General features: G+C 49.5%; 1 protein-coding gene across 6 annotated transcripts in view; it reads left to right on the top strand.

Annotated features, from left to right (window-relative positions):
- The window catches only part of MSI2 (musashi RNA binding protein 2), a 398,820-nt gene that overhangs the window by 185,318 nt on the left and 186,102 nt on the right, over window positions 1–27,400 (top strand). For all 6 annotated transcript variants that reach the window (XM_029611878.1, XM_029611877.1, XM_029611875.1 and 3 more), the window contains exon 7: window positions 6,069–6,117. In XM_029611878.1, the coding sequence (XP_029467738.1) occupies window positions 6,069–6,117 (49 nt within the window). The remainder of the gene's footprint in view (window positions 1–6,068; window positions 6,118–27,400) is intronic.

Genomic DNA, 27,400 nt, shown 5'->3' with positions numbered 1-27,400 from the left:
AACACCCTACACATTGGATCATTGCCCTCCATTGGGCGTCCGGCCCCCACGCACTTTTACAGGGGCTGCCTCTGCGACGTTTCCTGACAAACAGTGTAATTAAAAGGGGGGACCTGTCTGCCAGTAAAAATGACAAGACAGTGTGAATCTGGGGTGACCGTGAGTGAAACGGGCCCATTCAGAGCAGCAGGACTGGACGCAGGCAGGAAGGGCGCGATCTTTAGTCCTGCCCATAACCTGGGTATCCCTGGCCCGACTGGTTTTAACGGATTGTGAATGGAAAGCGAATCAGAATGATTAGAGAAATCTGGGTGTAGGTAACGATGTCCTGGGAATGTGTGTGGCTGCAATAAAAGGTGCAACATTATTTTTATTTACTTGTTAGAGAGAAAGTAGAGTTAGACGTCTATACGTGTTCAGATGTAAGCGTTACTTTAAGTCTGGGGGGCTTGCATGCCCATTTGCCCAGGGATGCTAGGGCATTGGTTCACGGCCTGGTCTTCAAGTTACCTACCCCTCCTCCCAGCCAATTCATATTCAAGCTATGCAGATTGATTATGCATAAGAGAGGTTTGCATGCACTGCCTCCATTGTATGCAAATCTATCTCATGCATATTCATTGTGGGTAGCCTGAAAACCCACTGGCTGGCTAGGGGAGGGGAGGAAGGAGGACCACCTGCAAAGAGCCAAAGAGGAAAATTGACTTGGATAAAGAGCCGTACCCTGCTGGCAGTCAAGCCTCTGCGGCTGGCACCTGGGATGTTTTCTTTTCTGCCATCGTGTACTATGCTGCATAAAATGTTTATATATGGGAAACATCTAGAGAGGCAGGGTCAAGTCAAGAAGGGGACTGTAGGAATAAGACCAACGTAGGGCACTAATAATAAGAAAAAGCAGGCAATCTAATATTTGGAGATTCCTGCTTGTAACTCTGATAGTCCCTAACCCTTCCCTGCCCTTGATGTCTAAAGGTGCATCAGCCTGGTCTGAGGGCTTCCCGGACCCCTGGAGGGATTGTTTTGCTCCCTGATTTTGTGTGGTGTATCCACTACCAAGCTTGGAAAGTTGCCGGGGCAGGCACGTGGAAATAAAATATCCTGTTGGCGGCAGAACCGACTCCAGCCCAGAGCCTCCTGCGGCACGATTAATCGCTGCCATGTTATTTAGGTCACCTGGAGCGTAGGTTGGATGTGTACAGCTGCTGGAGGGTGCGGCTCCATTTATCTCTCTGGGTTCTCTGGCGGACGTGTGGACGTCTGTGCTCTTACAGAACCTCTGAGAGCTGCGCAGGTGATTTGAGCTTGTGGCTTCTCCCGGTGCGCGTTGCACCTGGACGGTGATGGACGATGCGGCTGGCCTGGTTTCTGGGCTGTGCTCAGAGAAGGGATGTGAAATTCAGTGTAATATTTGTTGCAAGGCTTGGCCAATACCAACTGCATTTTCTGGAAATGTGAAGGTTGAAAAGCTTCTCAGGAGTTTGTAGAGCGAGCTGCAACCTTAGGAGGAGAAAACAGCTTTTAATTGCAGATTATTTAGGTAGTTATATTTTTGGCCTCGGCTTCTTGACCTCTGCCTCTGTTGGTCCTGTCCTGGCGTGGCTGTGGTAGGGTAAGCACTGGATTCAGAGTGACTGTGAGCCACTCTTACTGCATCACCTGCAGGTTCACTTCTTGTAGAGCCAGCTGCCATTTTGAGAGGACAAATGAATCATAATTAAAGTTTCTTTCACCCCCAGTAAGTATCTCTCTTAGGGCTATAAAACCCATTGTTGTTTTGTGGGGATGGGGGGAGGTCGATTGTGTCTTGCTTGCTTACACTTTTAAAGATAATTGAATGGGCTTGTGTTGATGGTTGGGTGCCTGAGTAAGCAGGACAGTTTGTGCCCCTGGGCTACAGAATCTGCTAACCCCTTCTTCTCCAATGCAGCAAATCACGTGTGCTGCATGCAAGGTGGGTGTCCTGCACATATGCTTGGGAAACTTTGTGTTGGGGGGGGGGGAATCGAGTGGCCCTACGAGTGCAGAAGAAGTTGCTGGAGAGAATCCAGTACATTTTGGTGGCTGAAGTAGTGGGATGAGGGTGGGTGGGGGAGCAGAGAGGGAGGAGAGATGTACCATACATAAAATACAGGACACACAGTCCATGTATACCATATGCATGTGACCCACACATACCATGTACAAAATACAGGACACAACGCACATCACATGTACCGTACACAAAATACACCACATGCACACCATACATACACAAATACTCCACACATACCATGCACAAAATACAGGGGACACAGTCCATGCACAACACACACCACGTGTACTGCACGCAAAATACACCACATACACTCCGTGCACACCATACATACACAAACACATCACACACCCTCCACACAAACTGTTCACAAAATACAGGACACACGCCACACACCACACGCTCTGTACACAAAATACAGGACACAGTTATGCACACCATACATACAGAAACACGCCACACACATTTCACGCATACAGTATGTACGCAATACACAAAATATTCCTTGTGCACACCATACACAAATACACGCCCGCACATACCGTGCACAAGCTCCTGGGTTAATAAGACCTGGGCATTCTGCAGAGCCAGAAAGCAGACTGAGATAGATTTCATTTGTTTAGGAGGGGGGGGAAAGCAAGCTCTTGTTTTGCTTACATCAGGGTTTCCTGCCAGTACCTTCTCTCTGCCCCTCATTTCTCCTTGACGAGCGCTCACACAGGGCCACTTGTGCTCGGAGCGGTGAGACTCGTGAGAAAGAGGGAGAGAGTGTGTGTGTGTGTGTGTGTGTGTGTGTGTGTGAGCGCGAGGCCAGTTCTCTCCACTCCCCTTCAGCCTTTCTGTCTCCTGGAGTCTTCAAGTTTCAGCTTCCCTTGTTCTGCCCGTTTTCCATACCCTTGATAGCTTTCCTGAATTAATAAGAACGGGGGAGGCATTGGTTTAACTCTGTTTCACTCCAGTTCTAGTTTAGGGTTTTTTTTAAAATGATTTCCCAGCTCAGTTCACATTGTGTTTTTTTTCCTTTCATGCCACTCACTGGCTCTCAGATCTTTGATTTCCTCTTTTTTTTTTTTTTTTTGGGGGTGGGGGGTAAAGTGTTAATAGAAAAAAGTCTTTTTGTTTTCTTTTTCTTTTCCTTTTCCCCCCCCAGTGCTGTACGTGGGGTATTCAGGAGGGCTGAGTCGGTCATTGTGCAGCAGGACTGTGGTGAATTGGACTCTATTTTTCCTAGCACAATGGCGGTCCCGGAGGGAACGGGGTGGGGTTAACTTTCTGAAAGGGAATTGGCAGAGGCGAAATGTTGAGACTGGAGGAAGCAGAAAGAAAGGTATAACCACTGGCGTATTGTTAAAAACGCACAATTAATTCTGCATGGAGTATCTTGCAGTGTCCTTTTAGCAGGATTAATAGTTGAGGGTGATCTGTATGATTTATATTTTTATTTTTTTCTGGCAGCACGATATCTTTAAAAACATGAGGTTATTTCAGCTGGCGGTTAATCCGTATCATGCGATTTAGTTTTCATGTGGAAAGAGACACGTTCTGAGGCCTTGGAAGGCCTGGTGCTTCCCCTTCTTACCGGCTGACTGGGGGCTGCCCCGCTCTAGTTCTCAGAGGGGGGGGGGGGTCACAGGTGACTCTGGTTTCTGGGATCTCCGCAAGGGATGTTCACCAGGGGTACACGTGTGGACTTAAAAGGCAGGTTCGTGGCCTTGGGGGAGAGACGTGGTGCGTCCCCTTGTTCCGAGTGTGCGACACCCCCCCCCCCCCCCCCCCAGCATTATGTACCGGTAACGCTGTGGGTGCTAGGGGTAGGTGGGGTGTGTGTGTGTGTCTCTGGCTAAAGACAGACAGGACGGCGGGACGCAAGGAACGCCCTCCCAAGGGCTGGGGTGGAGAAGAAAAAGTGAGAGAACTCAAGAAGGCCTGGAATAGGTGGAGAGAATCCCTAGTTGTGATGAAGCGAGGGGGGGAAGGCACAGACCTGCGCTGCGGCAGAGTATCTGGGCCTAGCAGACCCTGGCTGCCATCAGGTTCGATGGTTTCCATGACCTGTTGCTACAGTGACTGCTCTCTTGGGGAGAGAGGGAAAAAAATGCTGGCATAAAATTTATATTTAAAATAAACCATGTTAGCAGCTCTGCAGCCCTAATGAATTAAACATCTTGACTAGCTAAGGGATACCCCTGTGAAGTACAACTACTAAAGATACATTTGGACATGAAAGAGAGGTGAATCAAGAATAAGACCAAATCCTTGCTGACTCTTTAATTTGCAGACCTTATGTGCCATATAATATTACGGCAAGAGTGTATTTTGCTGGCGTTAAGTGGCCCTGCTGTTTTAAAGGAAGATGTTTACCATGTTAGAGGCTCGGTGTGCCTCTCTGCAGCAAACTACCAAGAGGGCACAGGCAGATGTGGAAAGGGCCGGGGGGGGGGGGGGGGGAAGCCCAGGGGATCTGCAGCACTGGGAGCCAACAGCTCTGTTAATCAACACATGGTGCTATGAGCTGGGCATTTTGGGGCAGGATGGACCGAGCCAAACGCCTCCTCCCCACCTCACCAGGACGGGAGCAGTTCCCATCGGCAGGAGGAAAGGATGGTGCCAGCTGGGCCTTGTTGTGCATTTTCCCTGTTACCTAGCTACGAGCAAACAGGCAGGAGCGAAGGCGCAGGCCGCGCCGAGTCCCAGCCACCCATGACCTGCCTGAGCGCCTGGCTTTGCTGGGATTACTAACTTTAACCTGTTGCAGTGAGATTTTTCTCCGTCTGAAGGACACGATGATAACCGCCAGCCCTGTCGCACGTCTGCATGGAGGGGATGGGGGAAGGGAGGGGGGGTGGGGGGTCCTACCATTGGGTTCGGGGTGGATCTGGGGTGCAGTCCAGCGCTGTGGGCCCGGGGGGGGGGGGGGGGGGAGGGAGATTAAACTTGGGGATCTGGCGCCATGTTGGTTTGCTGGCCAGGGCTGGGGTCGGGTTCGTTATTAAAGCTGAAGCGGGTCCCGAAGGGTCATTTTCCATGGCAGAAATCCGAGAGGGGCTCCCAAGCCGTTGCCTGCGGACTGAGCAGCTCTTCAGCTAGCGATGGGGAAACCTTGAGCGGCGCTTCCTTTATGCAGGCATCCTTCCTGCGTGGGCTGCAGAGTGGCCTGATCCTAGAATTATGGAAGCAGGTGATGCACACAATAGCAGGATCTGTTTTCAAATTCATGCCCACCTAGAACTCACAGCAGCGGTTTGGTTTTCTCTGGCACCTCTCCTTGGGAAATCCTTCACAGCCAGCCAACGGCAGTGCATTTTCTCCTTGTGTCTGTTTGGTCGGTCCCCCCCTCCCGTGGAGTTCCCATCTCCCCTCTCCTCCCCTCCCTCCACCCAGCAGGGCAGAGAAGCTTTCCCCGTGGTTTGAATGAGGCCCAGGGCGCGTGGGCCGCTGAGGCTGAGGGGAGAGGTCCCGCTGGCGTGTTTCCTGCCCCTCCCGGTCCCGAGCGGGGGAAGGTCCCTCCGTTCTGTCTGAAGCTGGGGGACGTCTGGTGCCGACCGTGAAGTTTCTGTTAACGGGGCCTGCTTGGCATTTTACGGTAGATGCCGTGCGGCCGGGGGAGGTCCGAGCGTGGCGTGGCGTGGCGTAGCGGTCGGCGTTGCATTTACACGTCCGTTTCCGGTCCAGGGGGTGTAAGCGGTCCTCCTCCCAGCCCCAGCAGCAGGAGGGGCCCTCAGGAAATGAAATGTGTCCGTCAGTCAGCCTCAGATGCTACAGGTTAAGCCCAAGCAGCAGCATAAAGATGTTAAAATACATTTTTAAAAAGTATATAATAACGTTTTTTCCTAAAAGGATTCGTCTCCCTCTGGCTGCAGCACAGCTTGGGGTGGACTTGCAGTGAGTGGGTGCTGGGGGGGCGACGGTCCTGGTTTTTTTTCACAATTTTTTTCTGTCTGTTCTCTTGTGGCAAACAATCGAATTGCCGGCTTTAAAGTTATTTTCAAATATCCTAAACCACATGTCCCCTTTTTTCTCTTCTTTTTGTGTACAGGTAGAGGATGCAATGCTTATGTTTGACAAAACTACCAACAGGCACAGAGGTAAGTGAGATCTTCTCTCACCCCACTGACCAGATCAACTCACAGCTATGCCCCCAGCACGGCGCACCAAAAAGGGGAGGAACGAGTGTCCCATTTTGAGGCAACGTAGAATTTGTTTAGCAACTCAATGAAAAGGCCAAGGACTGAGGGAGAGAAACTGAATTACCCTCCCACTCCCACAGCTGTGTATATGTGTGGGGGAAGCTTGCACTGATGCTCTCCATACTGTAGCTGTTCTGTGGTCGGCCTGGGTATTTTGGGGGGGGGGGCCAGTTTGCATTGCTTCTGCCCCTGCTGTACCTGTTCTGTAGTGGGGCAATGTGTGTGTATGTATGAGAGTGGCCGTCACTACTACTGCCCATGCTGTCCCTCGCCTGTGGCAGGGCAGTGTGTGAGTGTGTATGTGTAGAAAGCCTGCACTGCTTCCGCCTGGGTTGTACCTGCTCCGTGGTAGATCAGTGTGTGAGTGTGAGGGAAGCTTGTACTGCCACGCCCTGTGCTGTACCTGCTCTCAGGTGGGGCTGTGTGTGTGTGTGTGTGGGAAGCTTGCAGTGCCTCTGTCTGTGTTGTACATGTTCTGTGGTGGAGCTGTGTGTGTGTGTGAGGGGAGCTTGTACTGCCACGCCCTGTGCTGTACCTGCTCTCAGGTGGGGCTGTGTGTGTGTGTGTGAGGGGAGCTTGCAGTGCCTCTGTCTGTGTTGTACATGTTCTGTGGTGGAGCTGTGTGTGTGTGTGTGAGGGGAGCTTGCAGTGCCTCTGTCTGTGTTGTACATGTTCTGTGGTGGAGCTGTGTGTGTGTGTGTGTGTGGGGAGATTGCAGTGCCTCTGTCTGTGTTGTACATGTTCTGTGGTGGAGCTGTGTGTGTGTGTGTGAGGGGAGCTTGCAGTGCCTCTGTCTGTGTTGTACATGTTCTGTGGTGGAGCTGTGTGTGTGTGTGTGTGTGTGTGTGAGGGGAGCTTGCAGTGCCTCTGTCTGTGTTGTACATGTTCTGTGGTGGAGCTGTGTGTGTGTGTGAGGGGAGCTTGCAGTGCCTCTGTCTGTGTTGTACATGTTCTGTGGTGGAGCTGTGTGTGTGTGTGTGAGGGGAGCTTGCAGTGCCTCTGTCTGTGTTGTACATGTTCTGTGGTGGAGCTGTGTGTGTGTGTGTGAGGGGAGCTTGCAGTGCCTCTGTCTGTGTTGTACATGTTCTGTGGTGGAGCAGTGTGTGTGTGTGTGTGGGAAGCTTGCAGTGCCTCTGTCTGTGTTGTACATGTTCTGTGGTGGAGCTGTGTGTGTGTGTGAGGGAAGCTTGCAGTGCCTCTGTCTGTGTTGTACATGTTCTGTGGTGGAGCTGTGTGTGTGTGTGTGAGGGGAGCTTGCAGTGCCTCTGTCTGTGTTGTACATGTTCTGTGGTGGAGCTGTGTGTGTGTGTGTGAGGGGAGCTTGCAGTGCCTCTGTCTGTGTTGTACATGTTCTGTGGTGGAGCTGTGTGTGTGTGTGTGAGGGGAGCTTGCAGTGCCTCTGTCTGTGTTGTACATGTTCTGTGGTGGAGCTGTGTGTGTGTGTGTGAGGGGAGCTTGCAGTGCCTCTGTCTGTGTTGTACATGTTCTGTGGTGGAGCAGTGTGTGTGTGTGTGAGGGGAGCTTGCAGTGATGTCTGTATATCTGACAGTTATTTCTACTGTTTTCAATTTTGCACCTGTCACAAGTGCTATAATTAGTAGAAGAAAAAAAATGAAAAAGTGGTTTGTTTGAATTTGCATAGGTTTTGTCCTGCAGGTTATGAAATAGAACTGAACATACAGCAGTGTTAACTCATTTCAGTCACCATCCACACACTGCCTAGTCCTGAAATCCCAGGAAAATGACAGAAAAACACCCGCTTTGGCTTTTATTACCAATTTAACAAACAGCATGTGGGAAAATACAATAAGAACTGATATAAAAAAAAAAAATTGGAAGAATGCAGCCTGAAAAGTCTTTAATGAATGAAAGCCCGGAGCCTCGGAGGAGCGTTTCTTGGCTTCTCTTCTGTACTGACTAGATCATGTTTGACAGATGAGCTGTTAAACACACAAGAGCGCTTCTCTTCGGGTCCTGAGAAATGGTCCTCCCTCATCCCATGGCTTTGTAACTGAGACCATTTCCCACCTGAACTGAAAGGCCGTCTGTCTCTGCGCCCTTTTGTGTGAAAGGTAGATTTGGGGGGGGGGGGGGGGGGGGGGAAGCGGGCCACTTCCTCATGTGTCTGCTCCTTGTGCCTGAGGGAGCTTGGTTGTGGGGGTGAAGTGGCAGGGTCTCGACCTCCCTCCCCCTCCCCCCCTCCCCTCCACATCTTTATTGGTTTACGTTGTCTGTCGCTGCTCAGAATGTATCCGGGGGGGGTGTCCCGTCCCGTCCCGTCCCGTCCCGTCCCGTCCCCCAGCACTATATGTGAGGGGGAGGGAAGATTTAGGGTAGATGTGTTCTAATCCAGTTTCCCCTTTGCCTGTTCGGGTCAGTAGAAATAATTTTGATGGTGATAGACGGCTGCCTAAGGCCAACCGGCTCCGTGCCATGAGGCATGGGCGGAGCAAGAAAAAAAAACAAAACCCTCCCCATTCACCCATTTTATTCCCAGAGTTTGTAGTTCCTTCTTTTTCTTAAAGAAGTTGGAGCTACAAATCCCAGAGGGGTTTTTCTGGGGGGTGGGGACGCAGGGTAAAACCGGGACCGGTTCAGACTGTTCTGGACAGCCTGGAGCTTGTGTGCCAACCTGCACATTTTGTTTGCAAATTCAGCGATCCGATGGCTGCTGCTTCCAGGGCAGCGTGAGCCCTTGAGTCCTGAAATGCCCTAAAAGTTTGCTCTTAGAGGGTCCGATGCAAGAAGCTTGAGCGCTGAAGTTCACGCACGGTTTCTGAATGCACAAGCTCATGGGTTTTTATGTTTTGTTTTTTTTTTTTAAGTCCCGTTGCAGGAAGCTAGCGGGATGCTGATGCACTGGGAGTTTAAAAAAAAAAGAAAACATGCGCAGGAACCATTAAATGAGTGCAAAGAAAAGGCTTAAAGGTGAATTGTGAAAGTCCTATGCATGCCGAAGTCAGGCCAACGCGCACCCCGAAGGCGTGCGAGTGTGTGCATCTCTCCTGGTACATGCACAAAAATGTTTTGTTTTTTTTTTGAAAAAAGGGTGGGAGCGGAAGTGGGGCAAGGGCATTCCTGGATTTTTTTTTTAATGAAATCAGCGCGTAAGTATTTATGCACACAAGCGTGCTCCAGGGTCCCCTACCGTGTAACTTTACTTCTGCTATGGGTGGCGAGTAAGTCCTAAACAAAAAAATACTAGGCCAGTCGGCGGGGTTTTAAGGGTTGGGGTTAGCAAGGGGAAAGGGAGGCTGATTAACTAGGGAGGTTAGGAAGTCCTATCCTTTACCTGGGCAAAATGGGTACGAACTGGGGAAACTGGTAATTGGGTCAGCCATCATGACACGTGTGTGTGCACGTAAAATTGTGCACGCATGTACGTGCGTACAGCTGACTTTATACCACGCGCACGTATACTTTTATCCTCTTAACTCGAGAGCCGGCACCTGTACTCGGGATTTATATGCAGAAAATATGCTTTGTGCACACAAAAATAACGGTTTTCAGCATCAGAAGCTTTTTTTTTTTTTTTTTTTTTTTTCACGTGCATAAATCATATTTTAGTTGTGGAAACCATGCATTGTGTGCGTACAGCATGTTTACTGCACATAAAATCCCAACCACAGGTCCCGGCACTGGCGTTCTAGCTTCCGCCCCCATAGACTGTCGTTAGCCCTGGAATCTTTATTCCACCTGGGACTGGGAGTTAAGTATCTAGCGCTAAGAAAACAAGAGTTGAGTCAGTGCACCTCTCTGCATATTTGGGGGGGTAGTAGCACACCCTTCATTAGCATGGGATTTCCAGGCGAGGGCGCTGAGGAATATGCATGGTACTATGCACAAAACTCCTTGCCGCGTTTGCAGTGAAGAGTGTGCACAGCGGAGGGTCAAACCGTGTGCTGTGCCAAATGCGTTATCACTGGGGTTCTCGGGTTGTAAGCACGTGGGCCGGGAAAGCCATGAAAGGGAGCCACGTAATAACCCTGATCCCTTAGGTGTCTCCCTGTTAAGTGGGGACTTGGATTGAAAAGACAAGGAGAGGTGGTGGAAGCTGTAGGAAAGAGTCCCCAAATAACTTACCTTGCTAGGATTTCAGTTGAATTCTGGGGGGGGGGGGATCCATGTTAAGGAAACTTGTGTGAGCTGGAAACGTTTTCAGCCTGATGGTATGAAGTGTCTCTCTGTGGAGAAAATGCCTTTGCTTGACCCATGTGAGTCCCGGCTCGTGTCTTCTCATACACACTCACTCACTCACTGTCACTCTCGTGCACGTTCACCAGAGTGGGAATGGATTGAGAAGACGGGTATGTGTTCCCTCTTCCCTCTTGAGTTGCATTCGCTGATGACATCTGCTCCTGGAGAAACACATCCTGAGCTTTGCACTCTGCTGCACAAAGTTGCTTTAGAACCAGTGCAGTAAGTTGGGAATAGGAGATGGGCAAACCCTGGCCGGGGAGAGGGAGAGGTGTCTGTGTGGCTCTCATTGTTATACCCTGCTCTTCCTGATTGGGGAGAGGACCCGTTCTCTGTGGCAGGGTGGCCCGGATTCACCTTGCTGTAAATACCGGGATGCGCTGCAAGCTTTTCCCCTCCTCCCCCTTAGCAGGAAGCTCTGTGTTGCGCTTTCATCCGGCTCTGGATAATCTCACAGTCACCGGCCTGACAGCAGGGGACACACAGAGGACAGGGACCAGCTCCTAGCTCAGGGTTTGCCAGCATTAGGTGATGTTTTGATGTAAGGGAGAGAATTTAAGAACATAAGAACATAAGAAATTGCCATGCTGGGTCAGACCAAGGGTCCATCAAGCCCAGCATCCTGTTTCCAACAGAGGCCAAAACCAGGCCACAAGAACCTGGCAATTACCCAAACACTAAGAAGATCCCATGCTACTGATGCAATTAATAGCAGTGACTATTCCCTAAGTAAAATCGATTAATAGCCATTAATCGACTTCTCCTCCAAGAACTTATCCAAACCTTTTTTGAACCCAGCTACACTAACTGCACTAACCACATCCTCTGGCAACAAATTCCAGAGCTTTATTGTGCGTTGAGTGAAAAAGAATTTTCTCCGATTAGTCTTAAATGTGCTACTTGCTAACTTCATGGAGTGCCCCCTAGTCCTTCTATTATTCGAAAGTGAAAATAACCGATTCACATCTACCCGTTCAAGACCTCTCATGATCTTAAAGACCTCTATCATATCCCCCCTCAGCCGTCTCTTCTCCAAGCTGAACAGCCCTAATCTCTTCAGCCTTTCCTCATAGGGAAGCTGTTCCATCCCCTTTATCATTTTGGTTGCCCTTCTCTGTACCTTCTCCATCGCAACTATATCTTTTTTGAGATGCGGCAACCAAGCCGTCCTTCTCTGCAAACTGTTTCTACTTCCCAGCCTGCAGTTCCGGGGAGAGTACGGGCCCTCAGCCCTGCAGGCAGCGGCTGCGGTGATACTGCAAACACAGGGAATTGGCCAGTGCTGGAAAAAAAAATACATAAACAACATTGAAGATTCAGTTTGAGAGACTGAGGTTGGACCCAAAGAGTGAGGTTCATTCCTGTCGTGCTCTGCCCAAAACAAGCACACTTGGCGACACTAAACCGAAAGAGACTTTGAGCAGCTCGGCATGGGCGGAGCGATATGTATGTGTGTGGTGAGGTGGCAATTATGTCCTCCTGAATAAACTGGAGTCTTGCTATCAGCTTCTTGGCTGGGATCCAGGCGCAGAGCCTGCGCTGTGAGTTCAGGACGGTCCCTTCTTGGCCTTTTGGATGAGACTCAGACCTTGTACTATACTGGAAGCACAGTGATAGGGCAACCATAGCCAAAGCAGGGGAGGATGCTGCTGTCTTGCTGTCCTGGAAGTCTCGACTCACACACATTCACAGTGCCTTTCAGACAGCATTGCCCCGGTCTGTTGTTTTGAGAGGGAGGCACCGCACGGGATGGGCTGCCTGACTCGGAGATCTCTCCATAAGTGGGCCTTGAAGAGTTGGCAGCAACACGCGCCCTTTTTTTGCCCGCCTTCCTCTTTCCCCTCCTATCCCCTACAACTTCTGTGTAAGACTGTCAGGATGAGGTGGCCAGCCCCCCCCCCCCCCCCCCCAGCGACATCCGTTCTTAAGAGCAGCCCGTGCGTTTTCCTGGTCGTGTTAGTACCGTGACGTGTTGCACTCGAGGGCTCTTGCCTTCCATGGAGGGCATGCGGTGGAAAATGCTGCCTTGAACTCAGCTTTATCTGGCTGTGGCTACCCTTGAGGGGGAAACATGGGGGGGTAACCTGCCCCCCGGCGCAGCAGATGCTACCAGAAGAAGCTCACTGGGCAGACTGGATGGAGCATTTGATCCTTTTTGTGCCATTACTATATGTTACAGTGGGAGAGAAGCCCTCCGAGGACAGATTTCTCTGTCGGGGCATCTCTCCCCTTGTCTCCCAGAGAGTGGCCTGTGGATGGGGCGGGTTGGGGGGCCGCGTTTGCTGTCCCTTGGCAGGTACAAAAGAACCAGAAAACCTACCACACCAGGGCTCCCCTTTCCCACCCTCCCGCCTGAAGTTTGTCTTCCTAATTGTGCATTATAGCAAGGGTGCTACAAAATAATCAGGTGGCAATCAGACAGATGATTTTGTTAAGTCCCGGTTTACCCCTTGGGAGGGAGTCAGTAAATAGACTGTTTTCTCATCCCCTCTTCTTTCTCGCGCCTCCCTGCTTTCCTCGCCTCTTGCTCAGGATGCTGCTATCGGAGGTGCCTGTTTACTAAAATGTGTTCCTAACAGGTTAGTATCCCAAGGCGCATTCAAGATTTACAGAAAGGACATTTAACGGAACTGGGGAGGGTGCTGCGTGGACCCTGAGGCTGTTTCGGAGAGTGAGGGAGGAAGCATCGGGACTCTGAACCCCTTCAAACTTTAGGGAGAGGTGTCTGCCTTTGGGGGGGGGGGGGGTGCAGTGGATGCTTACGCTCGGGGCCACAGCCGCCCCCTTTAAGATGTTTGCTTGCGTGGAGGAGTGGCGGGCTAGCTGCCGATGCTCATGGGGAAAGTTAACTGCTACTCTTGAGGTGCATCCGACTTTGTGAGGCTTAACTTGAATTGTGAGGTTTATCATGGACAGCGCTAAGATCCTTTCGTATTTAAGCAGCTGCTTTGCATGTTTTTGCATGCATTTGCATTTGTTGCAGCTCATTCATTTGTGTGTGCTCTGCCTTATTTTGTTTTGCATTTTCAGTAATACTCGCCCGAGGAGTATCTGTAGCACACGTTAATGTGTTTTTGATGCCCACTAAGCATAGAATTTGGTGTTTAACATGCACAAACATGTTGGCACAGCTTAGTAAATCGGCCCCTAAGAGTGCTCTCAAAATTGATGTTGAATCGTTCTACAAATCAAGGGAAACAAATGAGTATAAATTCTCTGTGTACTTGAATAGCCCCAGTATTGATTATGGGCATCACACGAGAGAATCCCCATCCTTCAAGCTGTCAAGGTCCTGTTTTCCTTTTTTTTTCTGCCTGGTAGCTACGGACGGTGTTCTTCATAGAGTTGCTGAAGGATTCTTAAAAGCTGAAATGATTCCTCCTGCCCCGTGGGGTGTTTCGGTACTATAATTAACATTCTGCATTTCTAGAAGCAGAAACTACACTTTATTTTAAGCAAGGCAGTTTTGAGGGAAAAATAATGCATAACCACAGATTGGTTGTCTGCAGACTCCACAGCCGTGAGCCCGTGCTAGAGTAAAATGAACTTGATGAACAGTTTAAAAAAAAAAAAAAAGCTTGGGATGGTCATCTTTAGTCCTGAAAAGCCACCACAGACCAGTCTGGTTTTCATGATAAGTACAACAAATATGCATAAGATATTTGTGTTTACTGTGTATGCAAATTTATCTCATGCATATTCATTGTGCATATTCTGAAAACCCGTGGAGTCAGATTTGGACAGTCCTGGTTTACTGTATCTCTCAATTTTTATAATTTGGGGTCAAACCTCACATTAGCTAATTGCTAGCTAATGAGCACTGCCTGGCCCACCCACCTTGCCGAGTTGTCCCGGCCCACCATGTCGCCACAGTCCTTGCTCCATCCACTCATCTCCTCCCGTGAAGTCCCTCATGATTTTTGTTCTGCCACCTCTTCCGAGGACAGAGGAAAGGTTTCATTCCATTAATTGTTGAAAATCATGTTTTATAAAACATTGTACACATTTAGTCAGGAACATTTAAAAAAAAAAACAAAAAACCCCAAAGATCCTTTTGCATAATTTGGGTCTCGGCGCATGTCGGGACGTCCGTTGCTGCTCTGCAGGCTCCTGTTGAGTGGACTGAGGCGCCGTAGGCCGAGCTGGTGATTCCTCGATGAATTTGATGGGCAGAGGGGTTAGGACACACCTAGAACGCAGCTATAAAAAAGGTGGCTTTCATCTTCCAAGAATGTGTGCGTGTGTTTTCTTTATCCGTTGCTCTTCCAAAGTTTGCAGAAAGTGCTGATAATGTTAGTTTTGTGCTGCACACCCCCGCCCCCCCCCCGGGGTGGAGCAGCATTTCAGTATGTGGCTGTAAGATACAGACGAGCTTGTTCTGTTGATTTAATATTTCTAGTCAGTTTTAAATCTTTTCCTGAAACTTTGACCTTGGGAGTTGTTGCAGTTGATGCGAAAAAAAAATAAATTATATATATATATATATATATATATAATTTTCATTTTAAGGAGGGCAACCCCTGCATCCCCCACCCCACGTCGTACCCTACGCTTCTCACCGCAGACCCTGCGGTTCCCAGGATGAAAATTGGCCTTTCTGTCTTGCTGGGCCGCTGCTGCGTGCTCCCTTCTGGTTGCAGCATCTGAAGTCGCAGTTGACGTGCTTTAACTTCCGAGACGTAATCTTGATTAGAAATGTCTCTGCTTTTGTTTGTTTATTGATGTCGGCTTCAGAGCAGAAATGTTCTGTCCGTGCACTCTTGAGAGCGTGGCTTGAGCACAGAGTTCTCCCCGAGTGGCGGTGATTAATGTCTGATTGGATGGTCTGGTTGGCAGCGCCGTTACCAGTCAAACAGTACTTTCAAAGGGCTAGGTTAGGGAATAAATCTTTGTAATTGGCCCATTACTGGTGCTTACGAGCGCCGTTCTAGAGCAATGTGAAATGCGGAGGGGCGGTGAAACCCGCGCTGCTCCGCTCAAGCCAACGGGTAGGACGCGTCTGCGCCATTGCGTATCGCAGTACGGTAGGGACTGCCTGCTCGTGCCCTGCGGGGGATCCCTGTCTTCTAGGCAGAGCTCACCTTTTGCCATTTAACAAAAAAAAATATGCGGGGCGGGTGGGAGAGGAAGTCGGCGAAGCTGCCAAACAGGTGCATGTATTGCCGTCCCTCTGCAGGGACAATCCTGCTGCCATCATCTCTCATGGGTTCTATGTTTGCTGTTCGTCTTCCTGTTCTGCGTCTTTTTTTTTCAAATCCTAAAGCTTTCTATGTTGAGTCTTTTGATTTCCATTGGCTTGACAGAGCTGCTGATCCTACAGAATGAGAGCTCTGGGGTTAGGGTGGGGGGTGGGGGGGGGCAGTGTTTGTCATTTTCTTCATGAAACTCTCCTTCCCTCTTACTCCTTTTGTAGAGGATTTCCTCTCCTTTCATCGTCTGGCTCTTTCCAGAGTGAATTTCCGCAAGACATCGCAGCATTTCCCCCCCCCCCCCCCCCCCCCACACACACCTGAGCGGAGAGTTTCAGGGAATTCATTTCAGGGGAGGGAGGGGGGGGGTAAGGGAGCAAGGCGCGCTCTGCCCCCTCAGATCGACTTCTGCCGCTGCCCCCCCCTAGGCCGGCCTCCAGCTGTCGCCTACGCAGCACGTTTCCTAATCGCCTCCGTCAGCCCGAGGAGCAGCAGCCCCAGCGCGCGCCACGGACAGGGTACGGATTTCCCCCTTGCGGCTCAGTAGGCAGGTGCCCGGGGTGGGGGGGGGGAGGGGAGCGCCTGCCCCTTGCGGGGAATCCCTGGGCAAACAAGCTGTTCCATCCCCTTTATCATTTTGGTTGCCCTTCGCTGAAGCAGGGATCCAGGGTCCCCCTGCTTCAGCATCACATCGGCGTGATCCTCCTCTTCCTGCCACCCCCGGAGGAGGCAGGGTTTGATGGTCCTGTGCCTGGGTATGGGGGAGATGTGGCTCCAGTCATGGAGCCTGGAAACCAGACTGGGGACCGGCGGGCACTGGGGCTTTACCGCCAGAATCAAGAGGAAGGACGGGAAGTAGGTTTAGCCGCTCCAGAGGTGGCTGAAAACGCACCCTTTGGGAGTGACTAGAACAGTAAAACTATTGAATTGAGGGAATTCCTGGTATTTCTTCAGACCACTCTCCTACTGCCTGTGTGTGTGTGTGTGTGTGTGTGTGTGTGTGAACTTCAGCAAGTCTTTGCCCCTCTCTGTCTGCCTCTGTTTACCCAGTGGTAATTGCGATAGTCACAGCCGCAGTAGCATCAAAGCCTTCTCCTCTGTCTCTCTTGTGAAGCCATCGGGCACCTTGCACTCCTCTCCCCCCCCCCCCCCCAACCACCCCAGGTGGCTGCACGTGGATGTCTGCTGTGCTTGAGTGATGCAGACGCCGGCCGTCACCACAGCCACTGCTGGGATTGGCAGCGGGACGTGGGTGGTGAGAAACGCAAGGGCAGAGAGAGAAGGCTCAGAGGCGTGTCAGCCAGCGCTGGAAGAGGCAGCAGCCGTGCCATGGAGCAGACAGCAGCTGTGGGCTGGGGATGAGTCATTCAGCAAAGAAATGGCTTCTGATAAATAATAGAACGATCGTATTAACAGCAGTTGCTTGTAAGGGTCCGATAACTTCTGAAAATTAAAAAGAGAAAAAAAAAAGAGGCCTCCAAGGGACTTCATGACAGTGGCTTAAATTCGTCTGTTAATACCAGTTATATAAAACCTCAACTTAAAAAGAAATGCATGGATGGTCCTGGGGAGGAATGTGGCCACATACAACTGAAATTTGGAGAAGTCGACTTCTGTTGAATTGTTAATCCTAGATTTTACCATTAGCACTATCTCTATCACAAGATATATGGATTTGTATTTGATCCATCAACACCCGTCCCCCTTTCCTGCTCTCCCCCTCTCCCTTCAAACTACCATTGTAATGTATTTTACGATTCACTCGTATTTTTTGGCAGTGTCATCCCTTGCTCTGACCTGCTTATTCTGTTCTGGCCCAAGGAAGGGAGTGTATCTCCCGAAAGCTTGTCAACCCATTAAAATTCTCTCACCTCATAATATTTTTTCATTTGTTAAACCATATTTCCATGTATTTGATCTGTAAATTCCTAGGCCTCCAAAAGCTCTTACTTTTGGCCTGATGACACATGCTGTTCTTTTCCATGACCCTTCAGCTTATGATAAGAAAATTTGAAAAAAAAAACCACATTCAAGTTGCTCTTTGCACGTTTCTTAACTCTTCAGCAAATGGCCGGCAGAAGCTGGCGTGCTGGAGATGGATTTAAGGAAGCTTCCAGAGCCCACAGTGGCCTCGGGTTAGTGTCTTCAACTGGGTTTGTTTTGTGCATCCCAGGAAGGGCCTGACCCTCCCTCTGTAGCCAGGTGATGCTGAGCGTAAGCCAAGTCTCTCAAATTCACTGCTCGTATTCTCCTCAATGCTTGCAGTGTGCCAGAGAGAGCCGCCTCCTGGAGCTCCCAGGGTGCAATATGTATATATGTGAACAAGATATTGACGGGAGCTTGCGTCCAATGATGCCCAAGATCACTGGGATTATTTCTGTCTTTTCTGCCCTGTTTGCCTGGTCTTCAGTTGCACCTCCTGGTACTTGATGATCTGCCTTTGAGAGTGACGTCTGATTTTTTGTGATTACTGCCTTCTGGATGATATTAGCCCTTGACTGGGCCCGTGCTCACTCGGTATGCCTGTTTTCTGTCTCATCCTGTGTTGCCTTTACAGCGTGACCAAGAATTACACACACATACATACACACCCTTGCACCCCTCTGCTGCAGGAATCAAAATCTCACCCACATCATCTTTGAATAATTCTTATGTTGACCAAAAATACGTATTTGCAGGCATGCGCCTATCTCTGAAGGCCATGCGCCCTTTTACGTGGCTGCGGGTGCTTGCTTGGGAATTGACAGCATCTTCTGTCATTGGAATGGTTTTTTGAATAACCGTTCAGCGCAGCAGGCGAGCTTAATTTATCAGAGCGAGGCATCAGCAGAGGGAATCTTAGTAAATGGAAGTGTCTTGGATGGCAGGCCATTTTTATTTTAATGTGGTAGATTTAATGACCTCTTGTCTCTCTAATTCATGATACCTTGAGAATACATTCCATTATTCTGCTAATAATGCTAGTTAGGGAACACAGGGTCCCCTTTGTGTTGAAGCATGCACTGTATATTTTATTTCAAAATATGTCAGATTGTCATAGCTGGAAACTCTTTGATACTGTGAACTTTTTTTTTTTTTTTTTAACATTTTTATTAAGTTTCCTATAAAGTGTTCTGGTCACTTGGAAAGCTGTTAGCCATGTGCCAGGCATTTTTTTTTTTTATTGAGTTTCATTACTGTGGAGGGGAGGGAGCTACGTTTTCTGTCCTGGACTCAGATCAGCCAGGCTGGCGTCTCCATGGCTTTGCGCGTGAGATTCTTCGTATTTCTGACTAGGTCTTTCATGCATGTAACAAATGTCTAACACAGGGCAAGGGCTAGAGGAGTGACAAGAACGATAAAAGCCCCCTGAAATGACGGTCAGTGATATGTCCGAGGGACTGCATGGGATCTGTTGAGCTAGGGAAGGGTTGGGTTACTCATGGCTTCCTTTCACAGCAGAACTTCTGGGATCGTGCTTTTCATGCTAGATAACGTGCCAAGGCCTTGATTGTCTGATCTCGAGTCGCTTGATTACTGCCATTAAGTTATAGTAAGTCATTTGTTGATGAAGCAACCCAACAGGATACTCTAAGCAAGAAATGCCTGATTGGGGAGGGGGCGGGGTGTCATCGGTTGCCTGTGGTCAACACATGGTAAAGAGAAAGCCACCAAGTGTTAAATGGTATAATGCAATAAGGTGCTTCAGGGTGTGCGTTACTCACCGTTTCTCAGCACCTTAAAGCAGTGCAACAAGCCCTCTTATTTTGTATATAGTGTGCATTGCACTGTGCTGAGAGCAGCGGGGAACTGTGCATTTGAAGACCACACAGCACAAGGTGGCATCTCTTATGCCGGGAAGGGGGAGGGCATTGCTTATGGTGACAGAGAGAGACCTGGTGACAAACCAACTACATACCGGCCAACTGTGTTTCCTGCACACCTTCATGCCAGGAATTGGCAGCCTGGCGATTTTCTTTGCTTTCACGCGCGCTCATTCGGGGGTGGGGGAGGGGGGTTACAGTGCTTTTGGAGCTGCTTTGTCTCCTTTGTGTGGGGATGGGAGGCGAGCAGGCAGGCTTCAGTGATGGCGGATAAAGAATGGTTACTTTCTGAAAACGGCCTTCTGGTACTAGTCAAGTCCAGGAGACATGCAATCAAAATGCTAATGACAAGAGGCAGCTAGGGAGTGCGAGGTTACGGTGCTGCTAATTGATGATGGGATGGGGGCTGTGATAACTGTTGCTGAAGACATGTTTATGAAATAAGAGTCTTAATTGCAAAGGCGCTGATAAATAGTAACAATAATAACAAAATACAAATGATTTAACGATCGCTTCCCAGGCGATGGCTTTAGAGGTTTTTGTCAGAGCATTAAACGTGATATCCTGAAGATAAAGCATTGGTGTCTGCCGTTGCTGGTTTCTGGGCTTCTGGGCAGCTTTACTCCAGATATTAGAGACTTTCAAAGTGGCTCAAGTGCACCCTCCCTCCATCCCCCCCATAAATGAAATAAAAGAAACACAACAAAATATATATTACCTCTACAGTAACCTGGAGAACATAAGACGTGTCATGTTGAGTAAGACCAGTGATCCATCCAGTTGAGTATCCTGTCTCCAGCAGTGACCAATCCGAATTGCAAGGACTTGGCAGAACCGAATGGGCAGATTTTTCTGTTCCACACTCCCAGAAGCAAGTAGTGATGCCTTCCTTTCCATTAAGACCTGGTGCAGATCAGTGCTCTCTGTTCCCGTTAGATTTATTCTTTACGGCTGCCTTAGGTTGCGATGAGAGTATGTGGACAGGAAGTTGGGCCCTGGCTTGTACTCTGGAGCCAGGGCATTTTAATGCATTTGAAGTACTCCCCATCGAGGAGCAGCACTCTGGTGTTGTTTCAGCTGTGAAACTGTGAGGCACAGTGAGGGCAGAAATGAGAACGGCGGTGTGTTGGCCTTCAAGCGTGGCCCTCAGGTCAGGAGCTTGCTGAGAGGAGGAGGGGGTATTTCCTTTGTAGTCCATCCTAAGTCCTGGTGGAAGAGCTTCTGATGTAGACTTGCGTGGCAGCTCTGGATTGCAATATAGCTTTGGAAAATCTGTTTTTCGGGAAAGGACCGTCCTGGCTCGTCTTACAGCTCCTCCTGCAGTGACCTTTGATGGATAGAGAGAGACCTTTTCCAAGGAGAGTGGAGCTACAGTGGGCACCTCTTTGGGGCTGAAATCAGGTGTGGTCTTGAGGGCGCCCATCATCCCCAAACCCCCCTTCCCCCCCCCCCCAAAAAAAATAAATATAAAAGTAATGGATTAATAGTTTCAAAGGCAGAATTTTAGCACGTCTATGAATTGTAACGATGCCTCCTCTGTGCAACCTCTAGGAACAAAATTTGTGAATGAAACCCTCTTTTGGAATATTTTTAGAAACATATGGCAGAAAAGGGCCGTATGGCCCATCTAGTTTGCCCATCCGTCAAATTAATTTAACACTATAATTCTCATCCCTTCCTTAGAAATCCCCTGTTTTTATCCCATGCTTTCTTGAATTCAGAGACTGTTTTTGATCATCAGTTACAATTACCCCCAGATCCTGCTCTTCCTTTGTGCTTAGAATTTCACCTCCAATACTGTACCTTTCCCTTGGGTTTTTACATCCTAATGCATTACTCTGCATTTTTTAGCATTGAACCTTAAGTGCCAGACCTTAGACCAGTGCTTCTCAACCTCTTTTCTGTTGGGACACACCTGGCAGATAAAGTGTGACACACTGTACACTTGACCATCATGGGGCTAAATATAAACACATACTCTGCATCCACAGGACCCCTCCCACCCCCAGTAATGGGTGCAGAGCAGAAATAGGATATTTCAAATACAACTCGCTATATAAACAAGATATTCTCATTCTGCTGCTGTCTCAGTAACAGAAACACAAACTCCTTTACCACCAGGCGCATTGTAAAATACAAAACCCACTCAGCACATGTGTAGCAAACCTTCCATACCATTGCAACACTAATTCCAAGAACTCAAACAGCAATAACCCTTTCTATGGCGAGACAGCTGGGCAGCACCAATGCATGTGCTATTGAGAATGAGAAAATGCAACAAAGAAGATTGATACAGTTCCCTACCTCACTCAGTCACACGTACAGATCTGACCTTCACCAAATACAGAATAAAAGTCCTCAAAATACAAATGTGGAGACAAAAACTGGAATGGAAACCTCAAAAAACCACTCTGCATGCAGTGCAAAACTGGAGACCTAGAAACAGCAATACATGGCCTCCTACACTAAGCAAAGTACATAGAGAGAAGAAACGCGCATTCCCAGAACTGACATATTATGGCTCTCGCACCCTATCACTCCCCTTCCATGCCTCCATCGTCCTTGACTTTTCCCAATTACTCCCTTTCAATCATCCGCTCCCACTCCTATCCCTGCTCAGCATTCCTGACCCTCCACATCCTCTTCCCTGCGCTCCCTCTCTCCTCTGCTTGACTCTCCCCACCCCTTTCATGCCATCTCCCTGCCTGCCCCCACACTCCCTCTCCATTCCACCTTCATCCTCCCAGCATCCCCAACCTCCTTTCCCCACCCTCCGTAGGGTGAAGAGATCAGCAGCAGCATCGCTCCCAGACTCAGCAGGAGAAGATAAAGTTTGTGTCCCATTAGGCCCAGAACATCAGGAGCTGGCAATGTCTCGCTCTGATCTGGGTGAAGGAGGAAACAGCCTCCCACTGGGCCAGAAGGAAGTGAGAGCAGCCTCCCATTAGGCCCAATATTCGAGAAGTCAGCCAACTCCCACCCGGGCTGATAAGGAGGCAGCCGTCTGCTGGCCCTGCGACACGCCTCCCAGGACCTCGCGACACACCAGTGGGTCCCGACACACCTGTTCAGAACCACTGCTTTAGACCATTCCTCGAGTTTCGCTAGATCCCTCCCCATGATTTCCAAGCATTTCTGGCTGTCCACCCCGTTACAGATTTTGGTATCATTGTCCAAAAAGGCAAACCTTTCCCAATACCCCTTCCATTATGTTGCTCCCAAAAAATGTTGCAAAGAACCTTTCCCAGTGTGTCCTGAGATATTTATGCTGAATTCCAGAGTTATTAAAGACTGTATTTCGTTTCTTTGCTTATTGGTGAAGATGCTTTAATGCAGCTATCCACTGGTCCCCTAAAAGGGGGGAGGGGGGGAGTGATGGGCTTCAGGATGACCACCCGGCTCCTAAAGGAAGCGGCTTTTAATCCCACTGCATACATGGACTTGTGACCCCGCGTTTTCTTCAGGAAGCCAGAATTGCAGATCTCTGCACGCACTGAGGTAGAGCCAGGAAGTGGCTTACTCATCCCTTATCACATGCAGGCCTGTTTTTAGCCTCCTTACTTTGCAGTTCCTTGGATGCATAGGGGCAAATCGAGGACTAGCACTGCCTGTCTCTAATGCTGTCACATCATCTGGTCATCCTCCTAAGAAATGGCCTGGATCACCCCTTGAAATGGCAGTAACCTCCCTGAATGTTTGGGAGAATGGGTCCTGCTTGGGATGATGCTTCCTGGTCATACCTGGCACCTCCCCTGCCCCATTTCGTACCCTGCCAGTGCTTATTGAAACCCAGACACTGTGCAGGAGCAGGTTTTGTTAGGAGAGTGCCGGATGCATTGAAGTTCAATTCCGACAGGCTTGTGAGTAAAGGAAAACAAATGTATTTATTTATTTTTAGCTCCTGGGGCGGGGGTGTAGCGGAAAAGGCCTTAATAGGGGGCAGAAAGAGAGAGAGAGATCTGTCATTCCTTCCTGTCACTTTGTCTGGTTTTCTTTCAGAGACCTGTCAGAGAAGAGAGGACAATTAATAGGGCTTGGAATGGTTTGCGATGTTTCTGCCTTTGCTTCCCGATGATAATGTCGTCGTCGTCGCCCCCCCCCCCGGCTCCAGACCTCGGGAGAATCCGCAGTCTTATTAACGTGTCTAGGAACAGCCCTGAAGTGGGGACAGCTTGGGCCAGTGGGCAACAGGGAATAAAGATTTTTGGTGCGGCGAGCCATAAACGGCAGGGCCCATGGAGGGTAAAATTAGAGGCTTGGCCTCCTGCCGCTAACTCGATGTGGTACTGCTGCACACGAGGAAGCGAGCTCGCTGCATCGAATCACACAGAGGCGAGAGAGCATCGACGCCTAAGATTTGATTTCTTCTTCTTTTTTTTTTTTTTTTTTTAAACGTGCTAACATAGCAGTTGTCAGCAGATAAGGACCACTTGGTCCACCTGCTCTGCCCAGTTGACCCAGCCTACCGTCTCTATGAACTCAATACTTGGCCATCTCCCCTCCATTGCTGTCACCCATCTTCCTGTCTGGGTCTGTCCTGGACATGCTTGGGCTGTGGCACAGGAATGGTCACTACCACCCCTGCGGGTGGCGACACCAGGCTCCCACCACCACCACTACCTTAAAGAAGCACTTCTGACTAGCCTTACAATGCCACATCATGTCCTACCCCTGCCTTTGAGTCTGTTTTTCATTTTCCTCTGTCGCGGTGCAGTGATCCAGAACTGGGCAATCTCGATTCCATCCTTCTGGAAACATCTAAGCGAGCATGGCTTTCAGCTCCCCTGCTTGCTGGCCACCAATGCTGCATGCCTTTTTTTGTTTCAGTGGCACGTGGATGCAGGATGCCGCAGTAGTACGCCAAAAGTGCCTGAAAGCTGGAATGTAAAAAAAAACAAAAAACCCCTAACCAGAGGTGACCAAGGTTGACGTGAGCCTGTTGGTGTTTTCGCTTTGTGCAGTTATAAGATGAAAATGACTCTGTTGAAAAGGGCAGGCCTATGGGTCCTGCAGAGAGCTGGCAATTTAGTCAACTGTGATACCTTTCTCTGAAGAAGGGACCTGTTCAATCTGAAAAACTAATCAGTGCTACATCATCTTTTTTTCTTGGTTCTTGAAAGGCAAGACAACCTACCAAGACTCTTAACAAAAAGATTTTTTTTCTGTGTAATATAACTTGGGACTTAGCTTCCACTAATGGTGTCCAAAATAAAACTCAGTGCAAAGGTGTTGCTGTAGATGAGGTACACTTAGCAAGGGAATGCTCTACACCAGACAGCTTAGAGTGGGAGTGAGTTAATAGGAGCTTGAAGTTGGCAAAGCTGCTCTGTGGTTGGAGCTTATTGAAACAGCTCTGCCCATTCCTGCTCTTATTTTGAGGCTGAGTTAGCAGAGGAATTTCAGCTTCACTCCCTATAGGTTTTAGGGAGTGAATACGTTGGAAATCACAGTTACATTTATTTTTCTGTTTGCCATTGCACGAGTTCAGTCATTGCTCGGGGGGGGGGGCCCTTTTGTAGCTCTGCAGGGTTATTTCCCCCTCTCCCTCCCGTTGCCTTTATCCTTTTCAGTTTTCCTCCCCTCTACCCCACTAATAGGCCATCCCTGTCGACGACCGGGCTAGGCCAGGGACCACGGACAGGGGCTCCCTTTTGTGGCGATTGCCACTCGTGCACGCTGAGCCTGACCAGTAGGGGTCACTGTTGTGCGCTGGTGGGGGCTGTGTGCGCTGATGCCGCTGAGCTGCGGGTTTTACCTGGCTCCATAACTGTAGGACGATGTTAACTCGGAAGAGCACCTGACGGCTGCTGCTGCTTCCACCCGCAGGAGAAATATGGCGGGCGCAGAAGCAGGCTCTAGCTCCCCACAGATGCTTCAGGGAAGGAGGGAAGAGATGGGGGTTGGAGGGGAAGGGGAAGAAAGGCAGAAGGAGAAAGAGAGGGGGTAAACATAACTGGTATGGTAAGCCGGCTCTGAATCCATTATTATTTTTTTTTATTAGCCTAACATATTTTTTTTTTTCAGGGGTTGGGGGAAAGCAGCTTCCATTTTATTTCTAATTCTAGATGGTGTGATGGCGCAATATCGGTTTTCAGGAGTCGAGTCCGATAGGGTAGAAGCTGCTGGCACTTTAGGTAGTTAATGTGTCTTTTCTAATATTCCGCTAAAATGATTTCTTACCCCTTAATATGCGAGGGACTGACCCTGCGTTTTTGTTGGTGTCTCCTGTCTGAAGCTCCTGTGATTGAAATGCAGCCAGGGCGGAGATCCAGAAATGTTGCTTCTGTTAACGGAGCTTAATTGTCAGACGAATTACAGGAATGGAGGCAGGCAGAGAGAGGGAGTAGGTGAGCGGCTCCTTGATTTCAGATGCCCACTGGTGTGTCCTGCAGGCAGTCCGGGGAGGGGCAGCGCTATCTCCATGAAATTGTAATAAAGCCTCATTATCTTGGGACAGGATGAGGTATCTGAGGAGGTTTGCTTTCCATCTCCGGCTGTGTCCTGCGCTCTTTGAAGCTAATTGCCTGCTGATTAGTTGTTTGACGGGCTTTGCTAATGGTGGCCACGAGGATGAAACTGCCTGCCGGGGGCGTTGACTCGGGACACTGCAGGCTGCTCTCCTTTCACACCTCCATCCTATGGAGCTACTCGGCTGCAGAGCTCAGGTGTTGAGGATAATAAGGGTCTACGTCCTAGGATGGTGCATAGTGCCGTGCCGGTGGTTGGAGGAACAGGAGACCCACCAGTTGCTCAGGCTTTGACTAGGTGGCACATGCAAGTACAGTGTAGTTGTGCAATCAGCTTGGAGTTGATTTCCCCCACCTCTCTGACGACGGGCCCCTTCTTGACCGAGAGCTAGCAGGAAAGCCTTCTTTAGTGCCAGCTGGGAGCTTGGGTTCAGCCTCTCCTACTCTACTGTGCATCAAAGTCAGGTCAAGTTGTGATGCACTCCCTGACGTCTTCAGCGCTTTGGTTCGTGGAAAACGTATTTCTTCTTTTATTTTATACCTTTGATCGCTAGCAGTCTGTGACATCACACACACACGCCCCGCGGTATGCTCTGGTGGCTTTAGGAGCTCTTGCCAGCCTGAATATGAGAGGGATGCCTCCTTCAAGGCTCGTGATCAGTTCCAGTCTCTGACCAGCAGGGGCCACAAAAGTGCCAGTAGTCATCCTGCCTATGTCCCTTGGCTCGAGCATGCCACCTCTGCTGTATGCCCAAGACTGACCAGCATTAACAAACCCAAGAACCAAATCCAGCTCCCCCACAGCACTTTAGCCCGAGACGTAGGACCAGACCAACTGGGCGTACTTTTAATGGTGGCGCATTGTAGTTCTCAGAGCTGCTAAGTGACCAGAGGAGACCTTAACTCCAATCCTGGTCTTCTGATGCACTGTGTGACACCTGTAGTGTTGATTTCAGATGGAAGTGGCAGGAGACCACAAGTTCCAGAATGCATTGCGGGATGTAAGTTTACACAGCTAAGGTGGTCGAAAGTTGCTCCCTTCCAGGAGCTTGGATCTCTCAGCAGCTCTGGCATGCTTCATGAAACCAGGCCTGGCATTTCTGGGAGCGTGCCTCGCTCTAGAATGGAAAAATAAGCAGAGGAACTCGTCTAAGGTATCAGACGTCAGCGCAGCACATGGCCCCAGGGCGAGCCATGCCAACCCCACCCCGCCTGTTAACCTTCCCCCACCCCCATCAAAGAGGAGCGACAGCAGCAGAGGGATTAGTTACAGCCACCGCTTGAAGAAGAAGTTAGAGATGAAAGGGAGGTGGGGCTTCTGTGATCAGAGCGGGACAGGCTGCTGCACAGTCCACGGTTTCAGCCTGCAAACAGAAACTGCTTTCTGTAGTAATCCGCTGCTTTTTTTTCTTCTTGTTGTTGTTGTTTTTGTCCAAAAGTGACACGTGCGGTATATTTCCATAAATAAAGAGGTGGTGTGGAAGCCCAGCCGCGTAGCTGCAGGGAGAGCCCAGCCATCTTACGT

This window comes from Rhinatrema bivittatum, chromosome 8, assembly GCF_901001135.1.
Source record: "Rhinatrema bivittatum chromosome 8, aRhiBiv1.1, whole genome shotgun sequence".
Taxonomy (NCBI): domain Eukaryota; kingdom Metazoa; phylum Chordata; class Amphibia; order Gymnophiona; family Rhinatrematidae; genus Rhinatrema; species Rhinatrema bivittatum.
The sequence above is the reverse complement of the archived record's forward strand: the minus strand, read 5'-3'. Positions and strand labels throughout refer to the sequence as shown.